Below are 27682 nucleotides of genomic sequence, written 5' to 3'. Positions count from 1 at the left end.
ATTCTCAACAAAATTTTAGCAAATCGCATACAAAAACATATTAAAAAGATAGTGCACCATGATCAAGTAGGTTTCATCCCAGGGATGCAAGGTTGGTTCAACATCAGGAAATCAATAAATGTAATTCACCATATCAATAGACTTAAAGTCAAGAATCACATGATTATTTCAATAGATGCAGAAAAAACATTTTGATAAAATACAGCACCCCTTCATGCTCAAAACACTAGAAAAAATAGGGATAGTGGGAACATTCCTTAACATTGTAAAGGCCATTTATGCTAAGCCCATGGCTAATATCATTCTAAATGGTGAAAAACTGAAAGCATTCCCCCTAAAAACTGGAACAAGGCAGGGATGCCCTCTTTCACCACTTCTATTCAATATCGTCCTTGAAACTCTAGCCAGAGCAATTAGACAGACCAAAGAAATTAAAGGGATACGAATAGGAAAAGAAGAACTCAAACTATCCCTATTTGCGGATGATATGATTATATACTTAGAGGAACCAGGAAATTCCACCAGAAAACTTTTAGAACTCATAAGTGAATTCAGTAAAGTAGCGGGATATAAGATCAATGCACATAAATCTAATGCATTTTTATACATAAGTGATGAATCTTTGGAAAGAACAATCAGGAAAACTACCCCATTCACAATAGCCTCGAAAAAAAATAAAATACTTGGGAATCAATCTCACAAAAGAGGTGAAAGACCTCTACAATGAGAACTACAGTACACTAAAGAAAGAAATTAAAGAAAACCTTAAAAGATGGAAAGATCTCCCATGTTCTTGGATAAGAAGAATTAATATTGTCAAAATGGCCATACTACCTAAAGTGCTATACAGATTCAATGCAATTCCAATTAAAATCCCAATGACGTACCTTACAGAAATAGAGCAAGCAATTATGAAATTCATCTGGAAGAATAAAAAACCCAGAATAGCTAAAGTAATCCTTAGCAGGAAGAGTGAAGCAGGGAGTATCGCAATACCAGATCTTCAACTCTACTACAAAGCAATAGTAACAAAAACGGCATGGTATTGGTACCAAAATAGAAAGGTAGATCAATGGTACAGAATAGAGGACATGGACACAACCCCAAATAAATACAATTTTCTCATACTAGACAAAGGTGCCAAAAATATGCAATGGAGAAAAGATAGCCTCTTCAACAAATGGTGCTGGGAGAATTGGAAATCCATATGCAACAGAATGAAACTAAACCCATATCTCTCACCATGCACGAAACTAAACTCAAAATGGATTAAGGACCTCGGAATCAGACCAGAGACCCTGCAAATTATAGAAGAAAAAGTAGGTCCAGATCTTCAACATGTCAGCTTAGCACCAGACTTCCTCAACAGGACTCCCATAGCGCAAGAAATAAAAGCAAGAATCAATAACTGGGATAGATTCAAACTAAAAAGCTTTCTCTCAGCAAAGGAAACTATCAGCAATGCGAAGAAAGAGCCTACAGAGTGGGAGAAAATCTTTGCCAATCATACTTCAGATAGAGCACTAATCTCCAGAATCTATAAAGAACTCAGAAAACTCTACACCAAGAATGCAAATAACCCAATCGACAAATGGGCTAAGGAAATGAACAGACACTTCACAGAAGAAGATCTACAGAGGGGAGTGCAGAGAGGGGTGGGACGGTGGGGATGGAAAGGATAGTAGAATGAGACAGACATTATTGCCCTATATACATGTTATGAAAAAAAGAAAAAATTTTTTTTAAATATTTATCACTGTCAAAAAAAGATAATGAAAAAAATTTGTCAATACCACATATTACTTTACTAAGATTACTCTGAAATGTTTACATTTTCCTCTTCCCAAATGAAATTGATGTGTACTTACTAAGAGTAAAATAAATAAATAAATAAAGTAAGTAAGATCCAGGTATTCAGGGGCTGGGGTTGTGGCTCAGTGGTAGAGCACTCACCTAGCACAGTGAGGCACTGGGTTTGATCCTCAGCTCCACATAAAACTAAATAAATAAAATAAAGTTATGTCCATCTACAGCTAAACAATATTTTAAAAAACAATATTAAAAAAATCCAGGTATTCAGGGAAGAACACAGTACTTTGCTAATAGTCAAGAGATCAGGTTTCAGTCATAAACATCCTTAAGAAATATTAAAAGAATTTTTTATTTAACTTTTTACTTTAAAATTAACTTCTCAAAATTTATATTTATTGACATCAATAATATATATAATACCTTTAACAGCACTTAGAGAACTACAAATATGTAATATTATTAATCAGTATTATTTATCTTTTTTTTTTTTTTTTTTTTTGCGGTGCTGGGGATCGAACCCAGGGCTTTGTGCTTGCAGGGCTTTGTGCTTTGAGCTATATCCCCAGCCCTATTTATCTTTTATTAGCAACAGGTAAAGAACTATGAATATGAAACTGCAGGCTGAGCATCCCTGATCCAAAAACCTGAAACCCAAAATGCTCCAAAATCTGAAACTTTTTGAGCATCAACATGATGCCACAAATGAAAAATTTCAAACTTGACTTCACATGATAGGTCACTGTCAAAACGCAAACACACTAAACATATTGCATAAAATCACCTTCAGGCCATGTGTACACAGTCTAAATAAAACCTAAATGAATTTCAAGTTTAGACTTTAAATATCCCCAAGATATCTCACTGCATAGTCTATAAAATATAAAGTTTGCAAGTATCCCCAAATCCAAAACACTCCAAAAACTGAAACATTTCTGATTGCAAGCATTTCACAGAAGTGATATTCAACCCACATGCATATAAAATATTCCAAAATCTGAAAATAATCCAAACCCCAGAACACTACAGATCCAAAAAAATTTGGATAATAAGTACTCAACCTGTATTTGCTGCTACAACTACTACTACCACTTGCCACTCAAGTTTTAAAATAGTCAGGTATACTCTAGGAACCTTGTATATATTAACTTTTATCTTCACAAAAGCCTGTGAGACAGGCACTATTATTATCCCCATTTAACAAATGAGGAAACTGAAGAACTTGCCAAAAGTTTAAAAACCTAGTCGAGGTTACCCAGATTTAAAAAAGCAGAGCTATGGTTAAAACTCAAGCAGTGTAATCCCAGCTACTGGGGAGGTTAAAGCAGGAGGTTTGCAAATTCGAGGCCAGCCTGGGCAACTTAGCAAGACTATTTCCAAATTTAAAAACATTTTAAAGGGGGGGATAAGGGTATGATTTAATAGGAGAGTATTAACCTAGGATGCACAAGGTCCCGGGTAGAACCCCCAACACCACAAAACAAACAAACAAAACAACAAAAAAAACACCTCAGGCAGTTTCATTATATGGAAACAATGTCCATCAGAAGATGAATATACAACATATATTCATCCTTTACAAAGGATACTCTGTCGCTTGTAACACTATGGATGAACCTGAAAGACATTATGATACATGCAATAAGCTAGACACAGAAAGAAAAATACTGTGGGATCTCACTTTAGATTGTGGGATCTATAATAAAGTCAAACTCATGGAAGCAGGGAACACCCTACTAGGGTGAAGAGATAGGAGATTTGGGGAGATGCTGGTCAAAGGGTACAAAGTTACAGATTTAGAGAATGAATCAAGTCTAGAGATTTGGTCAATACAATGACGATTATAGTTAATAATGCTGTATTGGCTATTGGAAATTTGTTAAGAGTAGGTGTCCTCATCATAACATACAAAAAATATGGAAATCATGGGATGAGATGGATGTTAATTAGCTTGACTATGTATACATCAAAACACCATATTGTAGACCCTAACTATATACAAATTTTAATTTAAAAATAGAAAAATCAATCAGTCTGATTCCATTCTCTTAACAAATAAAAGCAAAACAAAACAAAAAGTCTAGCCTGACATGGTGGCATGAGCCTGCAGTCCCAGCTACTTGGGAGGTTGAGGTGGGAGAATCTCTTGAGCCCAGGAGTTCAAGTCCATCCTGGGCAATATAGGGAGATCCCATCCCTTCAAGAAAACAAAAACAAAATAAATTTTTAAAAATCCTAAGAAAACAATCCATTTTTCTACCATAAACAATCACGGCTTATTCTACCCTAAATCCCTAAATTAAATCCCTAAATTCCTATATATTTCTTTCCTTATCTTGATGTTGGAACTGTGCTTAACTGGCTTCAGAACTTCTAAGAGGCATTTTAGTGAGAATGTATAACAAAGGAATTACAGCCTTTGCTAGAACATGGCACTACCTCAGGATGATTAGCTCTATTTACCATTTTTCAGACCCCTGGGCAAGTTACTGCTAAGCTTCCTTATCTGTAAACTAGGAATAACAATAGTACCTGCTTCACAGACATTGTAAGAATTCAAGAAGATTCTACAAATATTTATTGGGTAACTAACATGCCATATGCTATTTCAGATACCAGGGTTAGGCATGAGAAGGAGTGACATTACATTCTAATGGGGCAGATAGATAATAAACATGTAAACAAATAAATTCAGATAATAGTAAGGGTATGAAGAAAATAAAGTACCATGAAAGAAGATGAGAAAACCTGGGCAAAGTTAAGTATATAGCTTATTATTATGATAATGTTTGACATTTTAATTCTAGAAGCATCTAGTTGATTTCTCCAATCATTAAGAATTCCATGAAGATCATCATCAAAGTACAACTAAAGTTAAAAACAAAATTGAAGTTCCCTGGGGATGCGGGGACAGAGCAAAGAAAAGGCCTACTGGTCTGTCTTGTACTTAGAATGGATCTTTTTCTAGGCATCATTCTGCAATATTGTGAACTGGTCATTTAGATACTATTTAGTTCACTAAGATCGAAAGATTTTATAGATATTGACACATTTCATTAAACAACATAAAAAAGTCACACTTGGGGGTTGAGGGTGTAGCTTAACGATAGAGTGCTTGCCTAGCAGGAATGAAGCCCTGGATTCAATCCCCAGCAATACACACATACACACACACTCCACATTCTATAATATTATGGGTAATTTAATCATAAAGGTCTATAAGTAACAGAGAGCTGTCAAACACACAATAATATATACAAATTTTTCAAAATTCTAATTTTTACTTGAAAGCTCAAATTTTATCAACCTTACTTCATTATCAAGAATCATCACAGCTATTTAATCAGCCTTTTTTTATCCCCCAGTAAAAATGATATCCCATGAAAAAAAAGTGGCTGGTTTAGCTCACAAGCCAAACTATTTTACAAGTACTTTTTCTCGACATCCACCCTGCCTCTGAATGTGTTTTTTTGGGGTACCAGTCATCAAGCACCATGCCTGTAATCCCAGCAAATCAGGAGGCTGAGGCAGGAGGATCATAAATTTAAGGTCAGCCTCAGCAACTTAGTGAGACCCTCAGCAATTCGGTGAAACTCTTTCTCAAAATAAAAACTAAAAAGGGGGCTGGGGAGATAGCTTAGCTGGTGGAGTGCTTGCCTTGCAAGCACAAGGCCCTGAGTTCAGATCCCCAGTACCGCAAAAAAAAAGAAAAAAACTAAAAAGGACTGGGAGATGTAGCTGAGTAGTAAAGCACTTGTGAGTTCAATTCCCCGTAGCAAAAAAAAAAAAAAAAAATTCAAAAGCTGAAATTTCATAAACTTAGTCATTTTTTACTACTTCATCCAGGACATTCTTAAATGAAACTGACTTTATTTTTTTAAACAATTCTTAATGTTGATGAAGAAAATTACTATTAATACAGGTTGGAATCAACAATTTTACCACCACTGTTTTATCACTGTTTTTGCACCACCAGTACAAATGTCAAGACAATTAAAAAGGCAAATAACATCTTAATATTATTATGAAAATACTCCTGATCTTACAGATCACAAAAAAAAAAAAAACAAAAAAAAAAACAGGAATCTTGAGTTGCCTGGTCTACTCCTTAAGAACTGTTGCCTTAAGAATACTGAAAGAACAGTAGGGAACTGGAGTTCACAAACATTAGAATATACAAGAACAAGAAATTCCAGATCTCTCAAGTCAAATTTTTTTCATTATACAATTGAAGAATTGAGAAACACAGAGGATAGTTTACCATCTCACACATTAGTTAAACATACATGTGACAGTACTTAGGACCTCTAAGCTGTTTTTCATTATTCCTTAAATCATACTATTTTTCTCTACAAAAATGGAGTTACAAAAGTTCACATTTGTCTTCTTTAATTAAACAATGGCATAAATACATATATTTTGTGGAGAAAAGGCGTTTACCTTTCCTAATGGAGAGTTGGGTTTTACAGTCTTTACTGAAGCAACATGTGTATCTAAATGGCATGTTTCCTTTTCAAAACAATGACGTTTTCTAATCTGTAAACACAGAACCAAGATGAAGTTTAACATAAACTCAAAGTTTGATAGGCTAATTGTTCTCAAAGGTCAAAATAGCTATATGCATTTTTCTTTCTTTTTGTTTTTAAATAAAAATACTACTTGTATCTGGCAAATAATCAAATAATTTTTTAAAACACAAAGAGAATACTGGGTGTAGTGGTGCACACCTATAATCCCAGTAGTTTAGGAGGCTGAGACAGGAGGATCACAAGTTCAAGGCCACCCTCAGCAACTTAGCGAGACCCTGTCTCAAAATAAAAAACAAGAGGACTGGGGACATAGCTCAATGGTAAAGCACCTCTGGATTAAATTTCTAGTACCAAAACAAACAAACAAGAAAAAAAACCCACAAGAGTCTAAAATCACAAGGAGGCACCTCATTACAGCTCTGTAGTAAGAACTCTTAAATACTATTTAATTGTGGACATATCAAAATTATACTAACATCAAAAGACTTTCCATAAAATAGTCCTACCATACAGACATCAAATACAATTTTATAGCAAAGTACAGTCAATACTTAAGCCATACTTTACACTGAAAAGAACTCAGAATAAAATTTTTAAATGTAAATAGTCATGATTTCCTATATGATAGGATAAATTACTTGATTACTACTATTACAAGATACTTGATAAACAAAATTGTGTGATTATATTTCTTTTATAAATAGCATTAAGTTTTCTTTCTTTTTTTTTTTCTGGTACTTGGAATTGAGCCCAGGCGACCACTATAGAGATACATCCCCAGTCTTTTTATTTTTTTATTTTGAGACAGGGTCTCACCTCCTACCACAGCCTCCTGAGTAGCTGGAATTACAGGCATGTGTTACTGGCTCCGAGATAGATAGCACCACATTTTCTTTCCAAACTAAATCCATGCTTTTTTTTAACTTGCCAATATCCTATTAAATTATTCCATTCCTACCAGACCTGACACATCTTTTAATAATTTTTAGAAACACGTTTTATCATGTATCAATATTAAGAAATTAATAAATATGAGTAAACCTGTCATTATACTTAAGCTATCAATACCATGAATATTCATATCAAAGATATTTTGGCAAAAAGAAAATGCCATTATTAGATTAAAATAGTGAAGAAGTTTGCTGGGTACAGTGGAGCATGGCTGTAATCCCAGCAACTCAGGAGATTGAGGCAGGAGGATTATAAGTGGCAGTCTTGGCAACTGAGTAAGAACCTGTCTCAAATTTAAGGGGTAGAGATGTAGCTCAATGGTAGAGTACCCCTGGGTTCAACCCTCAGTACTGAAAAAAAGGACTTTTAAAAAGTAGAATCTCTGTATTACCAAGATATGCCTCATATTTTACTTACATATTTACTCATATATAAGTAAGTACTAGTCAGTTTCACTTTAAAGACATATTACCATGAATAACCTGCTATAACAATAAACTCCTTCATTACAAGTAAATATACAAAATGAAGTTATAATAAATTACCATTCAATTTACGGCTGAGACACAACCTAACTAATCTGCATAAGTACCACTGAAAACTTGATTGATATTTGACTACCATGGTTAGCTATAACTAATGGATTATTTCATTGCCAATAAACCTTTTACCTGCTGTGTAGTTTCTACAGATCGAATTCTTTTCTTCTCTACTTGAAAATCATCATTTTCATCTCTACATGTGGATGCCTGTTTCCTGGCAGATAACTTTGCAGCCAGAGTGGTTTTTACAGGAGAGTCTTATATAAGAAATAAAAAATTAGCATAAATTATTCACACTTAAGCAACTTTTTTGGGGGGCGAGGGGTACAGGGTATTGAACTCAGGAGCACTCAACCATTGAGCCACATTCCCCAGACCTGTTTTTTGTATTGTACTTAGAGACAGGGTCTCACTGAGTTGCTTAGCACCTTGTTTTTGCTGAGTCTGGCTTTGAACTCTCGATTATCCTGTTTCAACCTCCAAAAGCAATGGGGATTACAGGCTTGTGCCACTGCACCCAGCTGGCAACTTTTTTTTTAGAAGAACACTGGAAAGAAGATATTTTAAAAGCACTTCTATATCACTCAGTTTCCTAGTACATATAAAAGTTATATTTAGTCAGATATGGTAGTTCATGCCTGTAATCCCAGCAACTGGGGGCTGATGGAAGGAAATCATAAGTTTGAGGCCAACCTCAGCATTTAGAGAGGCCCTAAGCATCTTAGCAAGACCCTATTTAAATGATCTCGCTGATAAGCAGATTACGACACATAGTGGGGGGTGGGAGAGAGGTAAGAATGAAGGAAGGAGGGACTGTATAGAGGGAAAAGAGGGGTGGGAGAGGTGGGGGAGAAGGAAAAAATAACAGAATGAATCAAACACTATTATCCTATGTAAATGCATGACTACACAAATGGTATGCCATTAGCAAAAATTTCATGTGACCCATTATATTGAAATATTTGCTTTATTGACATGATCTGGAACTGAACTCAAAATATCTCCAAGGGTATACCTGTATATGAAAATCTTCATCATTCTTTTATTTATTTTAATTTTTTAAAAGTTGTTTTTAGACTTTTATTTTATTTATTTATACAGGGTGTTAAGAATCGAATCCAATGCCTCACACATGCCAGGCCTCTACCACTGAGCCACAACCCCAACCCCAAAAATCTTGATCATTCTTGTTAACATTTGATATTTCAAGTATTTAAAAATTTTAGCCATTCTTGTGCATGTGTGGTATTCTCATTGAGGTTTTTTTGTTTTGTTTTGTTTCATTTTCTCTTGGTGTTAGGAATCAAACCCAGGACCAACCCCAACCTCAGCCCTGAGGTATTTTTATTTATTTTTTTTTTTTTCTGTACTAGGAGTTGAACCTAGGGCCTCATGTGTGCTAGGCAAACACTCAACTACTGAACTATATCCTTAGCCCTTTTTAATTTTACTTTTGAGGCAGGGTCTGACTATGTTGCCCAGGCTGGCCTCTAACTTATGATCCTCCTGCCTCAGCATCTGGAGTTAACTGTAATTACACGCATGCTCGACTTGGCCCTGAGTTTTAAATGATATTTCTCTAGTAACTAATGTACATTTTCTTGTATGTTTATTCGTCTTTTGAATATCTTCTTTAGTGAATTGCTTATTCAAGCTCAAGTTGTTTGCCAATTTATCTATTGGGTTGTTTTTTACTGATTTCTAGGTGTTTCTTTTTCTTTTTAGTGTATTTGGGAGATACTGGGATGTGATCCAGTGGTTAAGTGCCCTGGATTAAATTCTCAGTACCAAAAAAAAAAAAGGGTAATGTTTACACTATACTATAATCTATTAAGTATGCAACAGCACTGTCTAAAAAATATACCTTAATTTAAAAACGCCTCTTTTTGTTAAAGAATTCTAATAATCATCTGACTTACTGGCACCAGTATTTTTAAAAAAGTTCATAACTACATTAAACAAAGACTAGATTAATAAATTCTGATATGTTCACCCAAGGAAATAATTTCCTGAAACAAGAATTATGACCACATGAAAGAACATGGATGAAGCTCACAAATACAAGGTTAAGCAAAAGCCAGACACTTAGAGAATATATATAATTCCATTTCTACAAGGAGGCAAAATTCATCATTGCTGACAGAAGGCAGGATAAGTCACCTATGGAGAGAAAGAATAGTGCCTAGAAAAGAACAGGAGAGTCTATGAGGTGTGGGTAATGTCTTTTTTTTTTTTTTTTTAAGTCTGATAGTTACATGAGTATATTCACTTTGTGAAAATTCAAGCCAAACACCAAGGATTTGCACTTTTCTGTATTTAGGTTATATCTTATCAAAGAATTTACTTACAAAGAAGGTATCAGAACACAACCCAGATTTACCCTATTTGGACAATTCTCAATAATCCTGACTGACAGTAGTCAAAAGCAGAATATTAAAAATTTTATGGTAGTGTTAATGTGTTTCTCTTACTCTCGTAAGAACTATTTAAGGACCATACATAAAACATACCTGATTCTTATGTAAGACACTGTTTTCAGAAGGTCAACCAAATTTATCAAGAATGAATAAATGAGACTTAACAGATTATGTCTTAGGATATAAACACTATGTTTTATAAAATTTTAACATATAATTAATAATACTGACTACAAATGATATCAATTTCTAAAATAATTTACTTTCCCTTAAATTCATGAAAAAATGAAGTAAGTCAGCAAAATGTCTCAAAGGATTAAGTCAAACAAAGGCTGAAGGATTTTTCCCACTCTGTTATTTTAAATAATTCCAGGTGGGCATGTAACTCAGTGATGGAGCACATGCTTAGCATGCATAATGCCTTAGGTTTCATTCCCAGCACCAAACATAAATAAATAATTCCATAAAAATTATGGGGCGATACATAATTATGCTAACTAAATTTATCTAAATTAGGCCTTGTATCAATAATAACTAAGATTCCAATTACAAACACCAACAGACCCAAGAGAAATACAATTTACCTTGACAAGTTGATGAAGTGTCATTTCTTTCAGAGGGTGGTGTGCTTGGACTATTGAAATGATGTGAAGTTCCTTGGTTCAGTTCTCTGTGTATGAAATTCTTTGAATGGCATGTACAACAACATGACAATGGTATTTCAGTTTTTTTATTTATGCCGTCATCCACTGGCTTCCCTAAAAATGAAAGAACCCCCATTTGTAATATATCTAATTAAGTAAAGATTACTCTTTCCTGCAGCTAGGGTGGACAACCACTTCAGTCCATCCAGGACTGGAAGATTTCATAGGATACAAATTTTTAGGGCAAAAACCAGGAAAGTACCAGACCTGGCAAACACTATCTACAGCACTGAATTATGAAAGAAGAGAAATGCTTATGTCAGAGCATTTATAGAGAAGATACTATCTATGGTCTAAAAAAATCTAAAGCGCAACCACTGAAGTATTCATTTATATTGAAATTTATTTAAAAAATCAAGTAGGAAGGAATAAAATGAAGACCTAAAGCATATTCTCTCTCTTTTTTTTTCTCCAGCACTAGGGACTGAACCTAGGGCCTCTACTATTAAGCTACATCCCCAGTTCTTTTAAATTTTTATTCTGAGACAGGGTCTCACTAAATTGCCCAAACTAGTTTCAAACTTGCAATTTTCCTGCCTCACCCTCGCAAGTAGCTGGGATTACAAGCATGCACCACCATGCCCAGCTCTAAAGCATATTCTTAATTACAACCATTTCACTAAATAAAGAATCTCAAAGTTCCATACCCTAAATAATAATGTAAACACATAAGGGTTATATCAATTTTTCCCTTCATTTTTGAGACAGGGTCTTGCTAAACTGCTTACAGCCTCACTTAGTTGCTGAGGATGGCTTGGAACTTGTGATCCTCCTGCCTCAGCCTCCTGAGCTAGTTGGATTATGGGCATGCAATACCACACTCGGCTGATAATCTCATTTTCTCCCCCCAAAGATTAACATTAGTAGGAATCAAAATGGACACTCCAAAGCTTATAAAATATTTACTTTTTATTTTTAACAGTCTCATCAGTAATACAAACATTTCCTTTTGAAGATGTGCCTATACACGTATACGCCCATGGTTAACTTCAAATTCTCCTAATACTTTAAGTCAAAGCCATCTAATTAGGTACCTCAAATGTATTCAGTACTGCATTTTGGATTACATAATCTTTGAAAATTATGTAATCTTCAAAAGAAGATTATAACATTTTTCATAAAAGCAAATATTAATAAGTGTTTTGTTAGCAAATAAAGTAAAAGTAATAAGAAATAGTATGTATTCATGCAAACAATACAATAAACCTCTGCTTATCTAATATCCAAACTAGTAAGATTAACTAGAATGTTATTTATTTATTGGGTGTACTAAGGATTGAACTTGGGCATTCCACCACTGAGCCACACCCCCACCCCTATTTTGTATTTTATTTAGAGACAGGGTCTCAATGAACTGCTTAGCACCTAGCTTTTGCTGAAGCTGGTTTTGAACTTTTGATCTTCCTGTCTTAGCCTCCTGAGACACTGGAATTACAGGCATGCGCCACTGCACATTTAGACTGTTGTTTTTATATATATATATATATTCCATGTTCTAATGCTATGAAAGTCAGATAAGCAAATATATTCGAGGATTTCCTCAAAAAACCCAATATTAGAATCATGACAGCTTCATCTTTTGCATCTTTTACAAGCCAATTATCAACCAATTATTTTCATAATAACTCTAGGCATTCAAAACACTCATGTACTCTCTAATTATCAAATAAAAGACCAAATTATATGAATATTTTAGGATTAAACATATCTTGCTATATTGAAATTCTTTGGGAAGATATAGAACATATTATAAAGAAATACCTTAAAAGAGATTATTTAAATTACCTAGAACATGGTTAACTCAGTCTGAATAGAGTACTTTATCATATTTTTTTTCAGATAGCAACAAACTACCTGAAGATATCAAGCAACTACTTACCACTAAGAGATTGCTGCCATGCTAAAGCAGAACAAAGTAAGGCTAAGCTTTTTCCACTTCCTGTGGGGCTCTCCAACAAACAATGTTGACTACTGTTTAATCCTCTGACAATCTACAGGTGAAGAAATTAATTTAAAAAGTCAATAAACTACCATATGTAAATTTATGATTATACAAATGGTATGCCTTTAACCCATGTACAAACAGACAAACAACATGTATCCCATTTGTTTACAATAAAAAAAAAGTCAATAAACATTTTACCTTATTAGGTTTCTCTTTATCAGAAGTACAAATAAACAGCAAAGAAAATTTCATGGAACACAAAAATAGCACAAAGACCCAATAGTTAGTTAAATCCAGACTTTATGCCTTTACACCTCTCCCTACAATTATTTTGGATAGATAAGCATACCAAGAACAATAGAAGAAATGAAAAGAGCAATTTATGCTTCAATTATGCAAACACCAATCATTTCTATAAAACTGAAATACACTAATACCTTTGAATATCTTTGATAAAAACTAAATGGAGGATACTGAATACAAATGGGAATACAAAGTGTTACAACCACTGTGTAAACAAAATTAACAATTTGAAGTAAAGTTAAAGATGCCGAAATCCAGTTCTATTATATACCCCAAACCTTTCCTACATAAACACAGGAAATATATTAAAAAGTTCATACCAGAAATGCTTGCTAATTCCAAAAGAATGTAAACAACCTAAATGCCCAATAGGAAAATGGAGAAATAAATTCTAATATATTCATGCAACGAAATACCAAGTCACAATTAAAATGGATTAACAATCAATAAGGCTACATCTTATCAAAACTCTGGGCTAGGGATACAGCTTAATGACAGAGTGCTTTTCCAACATGTGCGAAGTCTTTGGATTGATTCCCAGCACTGCAAAAAAAGTTCTACAGAGAGATACTACTGTGCACACCTATAATTCCAATAATTCAGGAAGCTGAGCTAGGGGGATTGCATGTTAGAGGACAGCCTGGTCAATTTAGCAAGACCCTGCCTCAAAATTTAAAAAACCCACTAGAAAAAAATATATAATAAAAAAGCACTGGAGATGTAGCTCAGTGGTAGACCACCCTTGAGTTCAATCCCCAGTACAACTGAAAAAAAAAAGTCCAAAACAACTAAGAAATAAAAAGAACAACTTCAGGGTAGTAATAATCTGATACAGAGTAAATATGGTCAAATATTAAGATTTAACAAGCTGGAAAGCTGATTTACTCAAATTTGTGTATTAATTTTCTAGATGATTAAAATACAGTCAGCCTCTGTATACATGTGTTCTGTATTCATGGACTGAACAAACAGCAAATCAAAAATAGTCATTAAAATTGTGTTTATGTATAGACTTTTTTGGTCATTATTCCCTAAACACTACAATGTAACAACTATTTACACAGCATTTACATTATATTAGGCATAACTAATCTAGAGATGATATGCACTGAAATATGCAAATGGTGTGCTATTTTATATATAAGAGATTTGTGCATCTGCAGATTTTCACATAGGAAGTAGGTCTTGTAACTAATCCTGTACAGATACTCAGATATGACTGCACTGCAAAGAAGAATATTCTTTGTAAAAAACAGTAAATATTTTGTAGAAAACACTAATTTATTAAAGAAAATAAGCTGAGAATATTCTTCAGAAAAGTCTTCCTTGCATCCTAACTATAGTCACATATGGTTCAGTAGTGATCAATTTTAATTTTTTCAAAGGTAAAGTGTTTTTCCACATGAATCCAGCAAATATTATCAATCTAAATACTATCTGAGAATATTCACATACTTAATGTATATTATGGACCATAAGTATCTATATCTTAAAGAACTGCTGATAATAAAAAAAAATGGATATAAAAAAAAAGACAGCTACTAAAAAGCACTTACAGAATTCATCATAGCAAGCTGTGATGGATAAGCTTTATAAGGAAATTTAATCTTCACTCCACAAATTGTATATTCAGACCACATTGAGGACATCCTGCTTTCTTGTTTACTTTAAATTCCTAACTGCAAGAGAAATGAAAATCAATATTGAAACAATGTCATTCAAAGAAAACCAGACACCCAACAGTAAGACAGAAGTCTACAAATAAAAATTGGATTTAGTAAATATATAAACAAAACAAAGGGAAGCAAAAGAAATTTCCTAGTCTTATAAATAAATCAGGGGTCAAGAACACGTTTTAAGAGTGACAGGTCTGATGTGGTGGCACATGCCTATAATCCCAGCAACTCAGAAGGCTGAGTCAGAAGGATTGGAAGTTCAAAGTCAGCCTCAGCAACTTATCAAGGCCCTTAGTAACTTAGTAAGATTCTGTCTCAAAATAAAAAGGGATGGGGATACAGCTGTGGTAGAACACCCCTAGGTTCAATTCCCAGTATCACCTAAAAAATAAAAGGCTGACAAATCCGGATTTGTATCTCTACCCCACCATATATTAATTATGTAATAGTGTTTACTTTTTTAGCCCTTGATATCCTCATCCATAAAATAAAGATAGTAACAATATGTAACCCACAGAACCTTTGTAAAGATGAAATGAAATAATGTTGCAAACCTGAATAATTGTTCTTATAACAAATGTAAGAATAACAATTTAGGCATAACCAATCTACAAATAGGTTCCCAAGGCAACTTTCTCCAATTCCATAGCACCACTCTTTTTCTCCTATTCTATTCCTGTTTCCCCTTCCTACAGTCCTGCAGTTAGAAGGAAAAAGCTGTGGACCAGACTTCAGGAAGCATAGGTTTTAGATTAGGTCCTGAACATGTCTTTTCACTTCTCTGGTTTAAGATTCTTATCTGTAATAGTCCCTAATTTAAAAATTGTTGCCAGGGATAAAGTGCCTTCACACATAGTAGGTACTCAATAATTCTTATTTAAAGATCAGCAAAGTATAATGGAAAGAAGATGGGCCTTGGAGTAAAACAAATCTAAGTTTGAATTCCAGTGTGTGAATCACTTAACCTCCCAAACCTTGTTTGTTCATGAAAATTAGGCAAGACAGAATATGCCTAATCCTTAACTCTTCTAAACCACTTTCTTAACCCAGGATCCATAAATGTAATTCTGAGACTGTAACCTCTTAAAATTGCATGCAGAAATTTCTCTGCATGATTGCATTTTTCTTAAGAGAAAGTTCATAGATTTCTCTTCCAAATACGTATATCCTACAGAGGTCAAAAAAAGGAGGAAATGACATACATACACTTTTATCAACTAAGGAATTTTTGCAATCGTGGGGAAAAAATGTTCAATTCAACCGAGGGATGGAGATGGTTAAAGCAGTCACTCGATAGAAAATGAATGAAGCAAATAACAACCTTTCACAGAGTTTGTGTTCCAAAAGAAGTTGAGAATCACTACATTTTCCAGTTCTAAAAACGATTCTGTAAATCTATCTGTAAAGCTCTGAGAATGAATTTTAGGACAATCTAACATCAATCTAAATCAAGAACTCTGAGCTCGTCAACTCAACTACATCCCTGGCCCGGGCTGTGGCAGAAAGAAGCAGCTTCCCCTACCGACCGCATAAAGGAGAAACAAATCGTTCTGCCTCCCGCCGAGAGATAAAGAGGGCCCCGGGCTCACGTCATGCCTGTGCTCAAAGGAGGAAAGGATAGGTTCCCTTCTCCCTTGGTTTCCTTCCCCTTACCTCCCACCTCCCGCGGCAATTGAAGTCCTGCGGGCCAGGTCATCCAGTCCACATAGTAGGGCGGGAGAGGCTGCTAGGGCCAAGGCAGAGGAACCATGCCGGCAGGCTTGGCGCGCTTCCCCCGGGCTTCCCTCAGACTTGCCTGTGCTGAGGGGAAAGAGAAGCAACGCGAACTAGGCTCCAACTCACGGGGGGGAAGATAACATCTCTGAGAACAAATAATGCAGATCTCTAGCAGAGAGAAAATGGCGCAAGCCTTAATTCTCTCTTTTCCTCGCTGACTGCTACTCCCTTGCGCGCTGCGGGTTCCGGCCGCTTTACTTTTCCCGGCTCCGTCTTAGTCCCCTCAACACAACCCCGAATGAATTCCCGCTTCCCAACCCCAACACCCAATCGCCGAGCGAGCTCAGACAACCAATCACCTGCCAAGACCAGAAAGAAAGCAGCCAATCCCAGCGAGGGGTCAGGGGGCGAGAACTTCAGTACCCAATGGAAGCCTCCGAAACAAGAACCAACCCAATGTACTTGGCGGCACCGGAAGGCAACCACCGTATAAGGAAGAGTGCACTGGAGTAAACCCCAGGGGCTTTTTTAAAGAAAAAACGCTTCCTCCGCTTGTTTCAAACTGATGGGGTTAATCAACTCTCTGGAAACTAACACTTATTTTCAAGGTCCGTAAACCAACGAGAGGAAACATCTTTCTAAGCCTTGTCAAGCTCTCCTCTGGTGCCGCTCAATTTAAAATTTCCAATTTTACAACAGCCATGGTTATCAGGGAAAAAAAATGTGGCGGAATTGCCAGACTACTGAGCCAAACTAGGTGAAAAGATTCTATGACAATTGGCAATTTCAAAATCAAAGGCTTTCCCGGATAATAGAATCAGGCACAGATAATGCTCTCCCAAGTCTCCAGCAACAAATCACTTCTACTTACATTAGGGCTCATTTGCTTCCATTCTTCCTAAAACCAGTTTATACTTGTCGTGTACAATTCAGTTTCCTCAAGGTAAGGGGTTAGCCATGATCTCGCCAAATTCATTTATTGTTCTTTAAATTCTGTATAACCAACAGGGTGCAGTGGGGCTTACCTGTAACCCCAGCTACTCAAAAGGTTGAGGTAAGGAGGATCTCAAGTACCCTGTCTCAAAAATGTCTGGGGTGTAACTCTGGTAGAGCACCCCTGGGTTGACTCCCATACCGGAGGGGGGTGGAAATCTGTATAACCTAAACTTAACTCAAATACTAATATCCCCAAAAGGCAAAATCGGAGAGGGTTTCTTAAATTCATATGATTAGTTTGAAGAGGGAAGTTTGCTGGGAGGAGGGAGAAGACGTCTCACAGTTCAGTTTCACTACATATTCTCAAAATAACAAAACTTGTCATATAAATTAATTCTACCCATTGCCTAGTAATTTCAGAGCCAGAAATTTATCCCAAAAACATAATGTAAAAGAAAAGGTGGTAATACCTCAATTTGTAATACTATTTACCTATTTGTAGTAATTAAAAATTATAAATTCCCCATTCTAGGAGATAGTTATATCAATTCAATAAATTTTGAAGCCAATAAAACTATCATAAAAAACTACTTGCAAGAAAAAAATTTCTTATAAAGTGAAAAAAGCAGACTCCATGTTGAATGTTAGCAGTTCAGTAATGTGAAAATACATATGGATAAGCAGAGCTGAAGGAGTAATTTACTATTACAACGGGATGAAGGATAATTTATTTTTAAAAATCCTCATAAGTATCTTCAAGGGTTGGAGATATAGCTCAATTGGTAGAATGCTTGCCTGGAATGCACAATGCCCCTCAATTCCCAGCACCACCAAAAAAACAAATAAATCAATTGTTACTTTACTTTTACTATTTTTTAAAAGATCAAATATTTGAAGTAACTGCTGTAGGGTTAACTATAATTTTCCTCACTTAAATTCCAAAGGTTTTCAATTGACTCTAACCTCTTAGTGCCATTTAAGGTGTGTGGCATAACATAATATACCTAAGTTCTGGAACCAGGCAATCCTGGATTTCAGTCCCTTCAACTGTTCCTTTCAGGGTAACAACTATTGTAGAATGAAACACCAAAAACTGAGTTCATTTGATAAAGAATATGAATGTTTATAAATCAATATCCAAAATAGCTGCACACATCTGTTTTCACTTGAATAAAAAATCACATTGTGACAAATTTTATAACCTTAACTTAAAATACATGAATATTAACATTTACTAATATATTTACACATTTATTTACAATCATCAACAAAGCTGATGAAAAACAGCATGTTATTTTAACAACAGCAGGTTTTGACCAGTCTTTGAAAATTGATCCAGGAAATGTGTACTGCATTCAGTTAGAAAACATACTTCAACCTTTTCGTAAGTCCTAAGGGATACCTATTCACACAAAATACTCCAAGGCCTCAGTTTAAAAATAAAACAGGAGCAGTTGTATTTAATCTTATGAGACTACAAAACTGCCTTGTTTAAAAATATGAAAATTCTTGTGGTATTTTTTCATCATACTCTTTTATTCTTCACATCAAAATTACTTAATTACATTAAGCATCTAATAAAAAGTTACAAATATTCTGTCACGCATGATACTATTCACTTCATGATTGGAAACAGCTACAAACTAGTTTTTATAGAATATCATTATGAGGTAGGGCCAGTAGTAACCCCATTTTACAAAGAAGGAAAATGAGATGTGACTATTTGCTAGTGAAAGGGCTTGAAGTTAAATTTATTTTCTTAAAAAACACTTTATTAGCTTACCTAACTTCTTCTACCAGTGAAAAGACCTGTTTTCAAGGTGGGGTAGGGTGGGAGAAGGGAAAATTGAGGTATATCCCAGAGGGCAAAGAGAAGTACCTTCTACAATGGACAGTGAATTTTTTTTTTTTTTTTTTTTTAAGGAAAATGTGGATTATGGGTTACCTGAATGCATCTACCTCATCAATGGACGTTACTAACAAGAGAACTGCAATATCCTTCAGCAAGATAGTATTTGCCACATTTTAATTTTTCCTGAGGTTTAAACACTGTATATTTTCTCAAAGATCTTCTCAAAGGAAAATGTGAATTATAATCTTGATGATAAACCAAGAGCTCTTTAGTCCAATGGGTTTTATTGCTCTAAATTTCATTTAATTTGACATATATTCCTCTCTCTGAGAATCTGATAAGTTAATAAAGCCTTATAAAAATAAATGTAAAAAATAAAATAAATGAGACTTCCTTTTAGGTTCTTCTTCACACAGAGATGTTTCTGTAAACACTTTTAAACCAGTATTTTCAAATTCCGAATTATTCAAGTATCTCTTTAAACATATGGCTTCATATATTAGTAAAAATTGAAACAAATATTTGAAATCTTTAAATCATCACCTGTAATTCTATGGATTCATTTATAGAAGCTACTTGCCTTTTGTTTAAAGCCTTAATACTGCTTCTTGAGAACTAGAATTTCAACCTGCATTACTATTACTTGTATTACAAGTCTTTAGGATTTCTATTTGGGTATTTAACTCCTAATTTTTCCTGAATTCTCCCCTCGCTTAATCCCTTTTTTGACCTCCCATCCTTCGATCTTTGACATACTCTGTTACAAGCTCACAGTTAAAACCCTAGGGCTACCCACACACTCATTTTTATGAGAAACATTAAATTAAAGGCATGGCAGTCTTTCTTTGCTTCAAAAGCTAAGTACAAGGCCAAATTCCCATTCCGGTAATGAGTTTCTTAAATGTGTTCCCAGTGGAAGAAAACTCAAGCTACTACAACATAAACATACCAGCAAAGTAGATCCAAAGACGTGCCAATCAAATACAAGCAAGCATAATTCTCAGAGAGTTCTAAATTGTATTCACGTTGAACTGAATAATTTCAGCAATTCCAAGACATTACTGATCCCACTCAGTTTAGAGCTGCTATAAGATGCAGATTCGTGATGGATATATGTAGTGAGCAGCTTCATTTTTTGTTTTAATTTTTTTTTAAATTCCACTAACACTCATGTTTATTATTTCAATTATTGTACTTTCAATACAATGACAGAGCTGTACATCAGGATCCATGCTTCCAGTGTCCCTGGATCCATTTTTATAAGATGAATCTTTACAGATTCGAGACCATCCACTCGGTTTCTCCTTTATTTGTTGAAGACCTAAACACATAAGGAAAGAAAAACAAATTAGGACAAGAAATCTAGAAAGTAACTTGGCTTCTTATTTAAAATATTAAGATGAATTCTGAAAATGAGTTATCACGTACGTGTAATGATTGGGTCAATGTCTCTTGTCTGAGTGGCAACATCAGAGGCACAAACTTGTCCTATTTGAATCAGCAAAGACATAATATCCTCATACAATGGAGGAAATGCTCGACAAAAAGACACTAAACTTGGAAGAGTTGGCATGAAAAAAGCATACCTCTTAGCCTGTGTTAAAACTGTTAAAAAGAAATGAAACAGCATTTTTTTTATCTTGCAGATATAAGTTCAACATACACAGCCTATACAACAAACTAAGGCCCATATTCTGTACTGGAGATACTTTTTGTAAGAGACTGCTACCCCTGCCTTTAGAGAGTTCACAGTCTAGTCAGTCATCCAAGATACTTTTTATGCCCAAGCACTATGATAAGTGCACTGCCCACATTATTTAATTCTCACAATTTTATGAATGAGGAAAGTACCATTATGACACCCATTTTACATATGAGAAAACTTAAATAAACCCTAGAGAAGTTAAAAAAAAACTTGTTCCAAGTCACACAGCCATTTAGTGTGAAACTGGGATTGAATTCAGGTTATATAAACTCTGAACCACTACAAGTAATTATGAGGTAAATAAAATGAAAATAAAAATGAACGCTGAGAAAGAATACTAAATTAACTAAATTTAATTAATGAAATAACTTTAAAGGATTGAATTTTAGTCCATGTATTTTAAAGTAGTTATTTTCATACTATTTTACTTTATAAACCAGAAGGTGGTTAAAATGTTACAATATGCTTTAGAACTTAAGAAAGCACATAATATATTTATGTGTTCTTTATATATATAATTATATTTTTCTGGAACTCTGAGCATTTGTAAAAAACCACAGTTTATTTTCTACTGACATAATTGTAATTATATTCATAAACTAAATTTGACTTCCATTTATAAGACTTGGAAAATTTATTCTATTTACTATATATCTATTTACTATATATTTTATCATTCACAAAATGAATGATAAAATTTGCCTACCTATTCATCAATAAATCACATTTTTAAACAGAAAATTTTTCAAAAGAAGAATAACACAAAGATGGTGTAAGTTAAATCAGTAATAAAATATATTGTAGTCTATTGTCTCATATTAACACAAAAAAACTGAGTCACTAAATTCAGAAAATACATGTGCTAATTTTTTTTTTTTTTTTTGCGATGCTAGGGATTGAACCCAAGGCCTTATGCTTTTGAGGCAAGCACTCTACCAACTGAGCTACATCCCCAGCCCCACATGTGTTAATATATGTTAGAAGCTTTTGTTATTGACTGGCTACAAACCTGTCAGCAAAGTTCCCATGACATTGACAGCTAAGCGCGCCACACTAAGTGACTTTGGTAATGCATACTGGATACACAAGTGGGAAAGCAACTGGATAGCAAATATCTGTAATACAAAATCCAAATGTTACTTTTTTTTTTTTTTTTTTTTTTTGGCCCAGGGGATTGGACCCAGGGGCACTTAACCACTTGAACCACATCCCCAGCCCTTTTTATTTTTAGTTTTAGGAGGGTCTCACTAAGTTGCTTAGGACTTCATAAAGTTGCTGAGGCTGGTTTGGATCTTGTGATCCTCCTGCCTCCCAAGTTGCTGGGATTATAGGCGTGCACGACCAATACCAAGCCAAATGTTACGTGTTTCTCAAGGAAAAATTTTAAGTATTAAAAATTTTAAAATGGTTTATATAACTAGGAACACTCTAGAGTGAAATCAAAATGTTCTTAAGCTCAAAAATGTTCATTACCTGTTTTTCAAGTTCTGGCTGTGCAATAAGCTCAGGTATGAAATCCAGACAGATGTGCATAGATGGAATACCTGCGACTGTCAGAGGCAAAAGTTCACATGGATAACCCTATCTCAACAAAAAAGGGGAAAAAGTTAAAAATAACTGTAAGTCAAATAAATATAGATCAAAAACATAAATGAAGGTTTTACTCCCTTTCTATAAAAGATGCTCAGAAGGCTACAGAGCCCACATGTATCCTGGCATTAAAATTTTCTGATGAACTAGATTAGAGGTAAATTATTTGAATACTTTATTAGGTTGAAAAAAATCATAAAAATTTGGATTTTTCTCCATATTGTAAAAGACAATGATCATTTATATTACTCTAATTTCTAACTGATCACTATTAAGTTAGTATTCAAAACCCCCAAGATATTAAAGTTCAACCATAAAGGATACTCTTTGAAAACACACCTGAAAATGAACAAGCTTAGCAATGTTGGGATCTGCAATGTACATTTGGTGCAACAGACAACAGATAAGGCACTGAACTTCTCGAAGGTTACAGAGCAAATTATCTTCTCCTTCCTCCATTTCCTTATTTGGAGTGCTGGTGGTAATGACACTTTGAACATTTCTAAGCAAACTGTCTGGATTAACACCTTTTGCTTTTTCCTCTTCCGTAGGTAAACAAATCTCTAAGAGAATCTGGACAGCTGCACTATCCTACAAGCAAATTAAACAGAATGAAGGTAAGAAGTTTCTGAGATGGTGGTCTGAAACACATCTGATTTATCTTTCCATATGAACACAAATTACAAAACAATTTCTTTAAACATACACAAAGTGTGTGTCTTAGAGCAGAAGTGAGCAATTTATAGAACAGTGGTTTTCACCTCCTTAAGGTCATGAACCCCTTAAGAATAAAACTATAAACTCTCTTCCCATAAAATTAATGTATGCAAACAAGCACAAGCACAATTTCATGGAGGGCATATGATTCTAAGGCAAATCCAGAGACTCCAATTTAAGAACTTGCCTAGAAGGGTACTCTGATTCATTGACATCCAAAACAGGCCCCAGGCAAAAATAACTTCTATCAATATCTCCCTTTCTTCCTCTTAATCTCCTGCTTTTCCCAGGATCTGAACTATATTGCTCTCTTTTTCTCATGTGGCTACCAGTTACTTTCTCTGAATAATAATTATGATAATAATAATTAATGCCTAAATCACTTCCCATATCTCTTTTCCCTTTCAAATTGAACACAGGCTCTTTAGTGGCCCTAGTTTTACAACAAGAGATTCTACCTCACAATCCCATCACCTACACAATTCACTGTTGCTCAGCCTACAAGCTTGAGTGTCATTTCATAGAACAACAGCTTGAGGGGTGATGTACTTGAGGCCACTACATATGAAGGAGAGCTATAATTACCTTCATCTAGAGGAAGGAGTTTTAGAAAAAAGAAAAAATATATGACATGCATCATTGAAATTAGTCACTGCCTGAGTTAGAAGAAAACAATGACCTGATCTAAATGTTTAAGAACCTGATGATTATAAAATAAGGTCAGTCTTATTTTACCATCTGTGCTGTGCTAGGGATTTTTAGTTTCTGATATTCTGTTTTGTTTTGATTTTGTTTCCAGTCTGTGGAGCCAGAATGCCTAGGAATGAAACCCAACTCTGCCATTTACCAAATGTATAAACTTAAGTAAATCACTTAACCTAAACTTCATTTTCCTCATCTGTAAAAATCAAGATAATAATACTTCATACCTCATAGGTTGGTTGTAAAAGTTAAATGACAATATATGTAAATAACTTAGACTAACACACAACACATAATAAGTTTTATATAGACATTAACTATTATAATCCTCAATCCCTTATCCTCACTTTTAGGGAAAGATTTATTTTAGAATTTTTTTGGTGTAATGTTGTAGATACCTGCAAAAGAGAGTGGGCAACACCTTGTAAGCAAACATATTTTTTTTTTTTCGGTGCTGGGGATTGAAACCAGGGCCTTGTGCACACAAGGCAGTCACTCTACCAGCTGAGTTATATCCCCAGCCCAGCAAACATATATTTTTAAAGATTTTTTGTAGTTGTAAATGAACAACATGCCTTTATTTTATTTATATTTCTACAGTGCTAAGGATGGAACCCAGTGCCTCACCCATGCTATACAAGCACTCTGCCACTAAGCTACAGCTCCCAGCCCAGCAAACATATATTTCTACCGATATTCATATTAAGTGAGATAAAGACTTTACTTCAGTATCACCCAGTATGAATTGTGGCCCCATGTCATTACTCCTAATTCCCCTATTGCCAATGAAAAGATTTCAGAATATATATTTCAAACTAAAAGACATGTCTAGTTTGATGACCTCAAATTGCATTATTCAAAAAATGACAATTTAAGCCGGGCATGGTGGTGTACACTTATAATCTCAGTGACTCAGGAAGCTGAAGTAGTAGGATCAAAAGTTCAATGCCAGTCTCATGAGGAAACTTAGCAAGGCCTAAACAACTTAGCAAGGCCCTATTTCAATGTAAAAATAAAAGGTCCAGCAATGTGGCTCAGTGGTAAAGGATCCCTGGGTTCAATCCAACAAAAACAAAAGACTACTTAAGGTTTCAGTGAAATTATGCATTGCTATAAAACTTTTCTAATAAAAAGATGAACTGCATATACAGTCACAGTATTTATCACTGCCTAACATTTTACTATATACGTACTCATTTGTCTATTTACTGTCTGTCTCCAATATTTAATTTCTTTTTCTAACATTTGCTTGTAAGAAATAAATAACCAAAGATTTTGTCTTCTTCACCAAGGTATCCCCAGTCTCTGGAACAGTATTTGGTACGTAGATTTCCAATAAATATTTGTTGAATGAGTTGAAGAGATAACTATAACCTCTGAATTACTTATATTTTGTTAAAATGTTATTTAAATGACTATTAAATTTTCATCATAAAGATTATTCCTGGTTTCAGTTCATCCAATATTCAAAAATAAAGGTAACATCATTGTAATAGATTCTGTAATAAAAGGAATGCACAGCATAATATGTCACTGATATACATAGAGGACATGATATGCCCTTTGGATTAAAATTTTATTTCAGCAAAATTTACCTGAGCAGCCAGTAATGCATTTTTCAGTTCTTCTCTGGTAACTTCTGGGGCATCAGTTTGTCCAACTAAACCTATTGTATTATTCTGAGGTCTATCTTGCTCTGCTGTTTCCTTCAGATGAGCACTAAGGTAAGCTTTAGATGCAAGAAGATATCCATTCAACATGTGTAGGGTAATATCCATTAGTGGGGGGCATCTAAATACAGAAAAAGGAGAAGAAAAATATATCGGAAAGAACATAAGTGTATTAATTAGTCAGAACATGATGAATTCAGTTTAAAAAATTAGAAAACCCTGAACAGCAGAGTGGTAACTTCTCCCACTGAAGTATTTGTTCTCAAAATAAAAGTTTAATGAATCTTAAATATTCTCAATATTTAAGGTAATATAAATAGTATTCTCTTTCAATTTACCAGCTACGATAAAATGCAATGTAAGCTCTATTGAAAAGATACTCTTTACCAGCAGACTTCTTCGATACAAGTCTGCAAAGCAGCTGTCCTCAAAAAGGCACATCCCATGATTAATAAGATGAAGACCAGATTATTCCTTCTACTTGCCTTTTGCAGAGCAAGACAGCAAGACAATGTTTTATTTTATTTATTTATTTATTTATTTTTTGTGTGTGGTGCTGGGGATTGAACCCAGGGTCTTGTGCATGTGAGGCAAGCACTCTACCAACTGAGCTATATTCTGAGCCCCAGCAATGTTTTATTCTAAGAGTGGTTCATCCACTAACCTGAGGAAGATACTTCCTAAGCTAGTTTCCTCATCTATAAAATAGCTACACACTATTTCATTCCTTGAAGATTGTTACAGATTAAACTTAAATGAGATAAAAATAGAAATGAAAATTAAATTTAAAAAAAGAAAACCAAAAAAAAAAAAAAAAGAGAGATAAATAACCTCTAGAACTCTAAATGCTAACCCTATATAAAAAAAACAGAAATGAGCTGGGGATATAGCTCAGTTGGTAGAGTGCTTGCCTTGCAAGCACAAAGCCTGGGTTCAATCCCCAGCATCACAAGGAAAAAAAAAAAAAAATTCTATTTCTCAATCTTTATTACAGAGAGAACTCACATATGTGCCTTCACAGACATTATAGATGTATTTATAATTGAAACATTGGAAACAACCTAAATATCTATATACATGTAAGTGGTTGAATAAACTATAGCATGCTTCCTCAAACTGAAGAATTACTTAGAGTACGTGTTAAAGAAAAAAATCTCAAACTCCAACCCAAAATTTCGGAATCAGACATTCTGATAATCTACATATAGAATACTATACCGTTGTCAAAAGAGATGAGTTAGAACTATGCATTCTAACATAGAAAATATGATAACTATTTTTTAAAATATAAAATAACTTAATATGATTATTTTTTAAAACCACACTATTATGGTTTGGATGTGAGGTGTCCCCCAAAAGCTCATGTGTGAGACAGTGCAAGAAGGTTTAGAAGAGAAATGATTGGGTTGTGAAAGCCTTAACCCAATTAGTGAATTAATCCCCTGACAGGATTATCTAAGTGTAACTAAAGGCAGGTAGGGTGGCTGGAGTAGGTGGGTCATTGGGGATGGGCCTTTGGGGTATATTTTGTTTCTGACGAGAGGAGTCTCTCTCTGCTGCCTAATCATCATGTGAGCTGCTTCCCTCCACCACATTCTTCCACTATAATGTTCTGGCTCACTTCCAGCCTTCAGGAATGGAGCTGACTGTCTATAAACTGAAACCTGTGAAACTATGAGCCCCTAAATAAACTTTTACAGTGCTTAACCACTGAGTCACATTCCCAACCCTTTGGATTTTTTATTTTGAGATGGAGTTTCACTAAGTTGCTAAGGACCTTGCTAAGTTGCTGAGGCTGGCCTCAGACATGCCATCCTCCTGCCTCAGCCTCTGGGCATCATAGGTGTGTACCACAATGCCTGGCTATCTGTGCAATTTCTTTTAAAAACATGAGAAGGACCACTTGGTAAAAAAATAA

The 27682-nt window shown here is 34.6% G+C and overlaps 2 protein-coding genes across 5 annotated transcripts in view; both read right to left on the bottom strand.

The window, feature by feature from the left end:
• BRIP1 (BRCA1 interacting DNA helicase 1) overlaps positions 1 to 16869 on the bottom strand; it is a 182801-nt gene extending 165932 nt beyond the window's left edge. Inside the window, 6 exon segments of the mRNA XM_079131358.1 lie at positions 6250 to 6345; positions 7961 to 8088; positions 10833 to 11006; positions 12832 to 12943; positions 14757 to 14879; positions 16530 to 16869. Coding sequence (XP_078987484.1) covers positions 6250 to 6345; positions 7961 to 8088; positions 10833 to 11006; positions 12832 to 12943; positions 14757 to 14849 — 603 coding nt within the window. The 5' untranslated portion in view covers positions 14850 to 14879; positions 16530 to 16869.
• A 1761-nt stretch (positions 16870 to 18630) lies between these two features.
• Positions 18631 to 27682, bottom strand: part of INTS2 (integrator complex subunit 2) — a 46554-nt gene continuing 37502 nt past the window's right edge. For all 4 annotated transcript variants that reach the window (XM_079131353.1, XM_079131352.1, XM_079131354.1 and 1 more), the window contains exons 20-25: positions 25690 to 25885; positions 23015 to 23266; positions 22559 to 22666; positions 22095 to 22200; positions 20809 to 20985; positions 18631 to 20701 (exon numbers count right to left, since the gene is read on the bottom strand). In XM_079131353.1, the coding sequence (XP_078987479.1) occupies positions 20532 to 20701; positions 20809 to 20985; positions 22095 to 22200; positions 22559 to 22666; positions 23015 to 23266; positions 25690 to 25885 (1009 nt within the window). In that variant the 3' untranslated portion in view covers positions 18631 to 20531. The remainder of the gene's footprint in view (positions 20702 to 20808; positions 20986 to 22094; positions 22201 to 22558; positions 22667 to 23014; positions 23267 to 25689; positions 25886 to 27682) is intronic.

The sequence above is a fragment of the Sciurus vulgaris genome, assembly GCF_902686455.1.
Source record: "Sciurus vulgaris genome assembly, chromosome: 3".
Taxonomy (NCBI): Eukaryota; Metazoa; Chordata; class Mammalia; order Rodentia; family Sciuridae; genus Sciurus; species Sciurus vulgaris.
The sequence above is the reverse complement of the archived record's forward strand: the minus strand, read 5'-3'. Positions and strand labels throughout refer to the sequence as shown.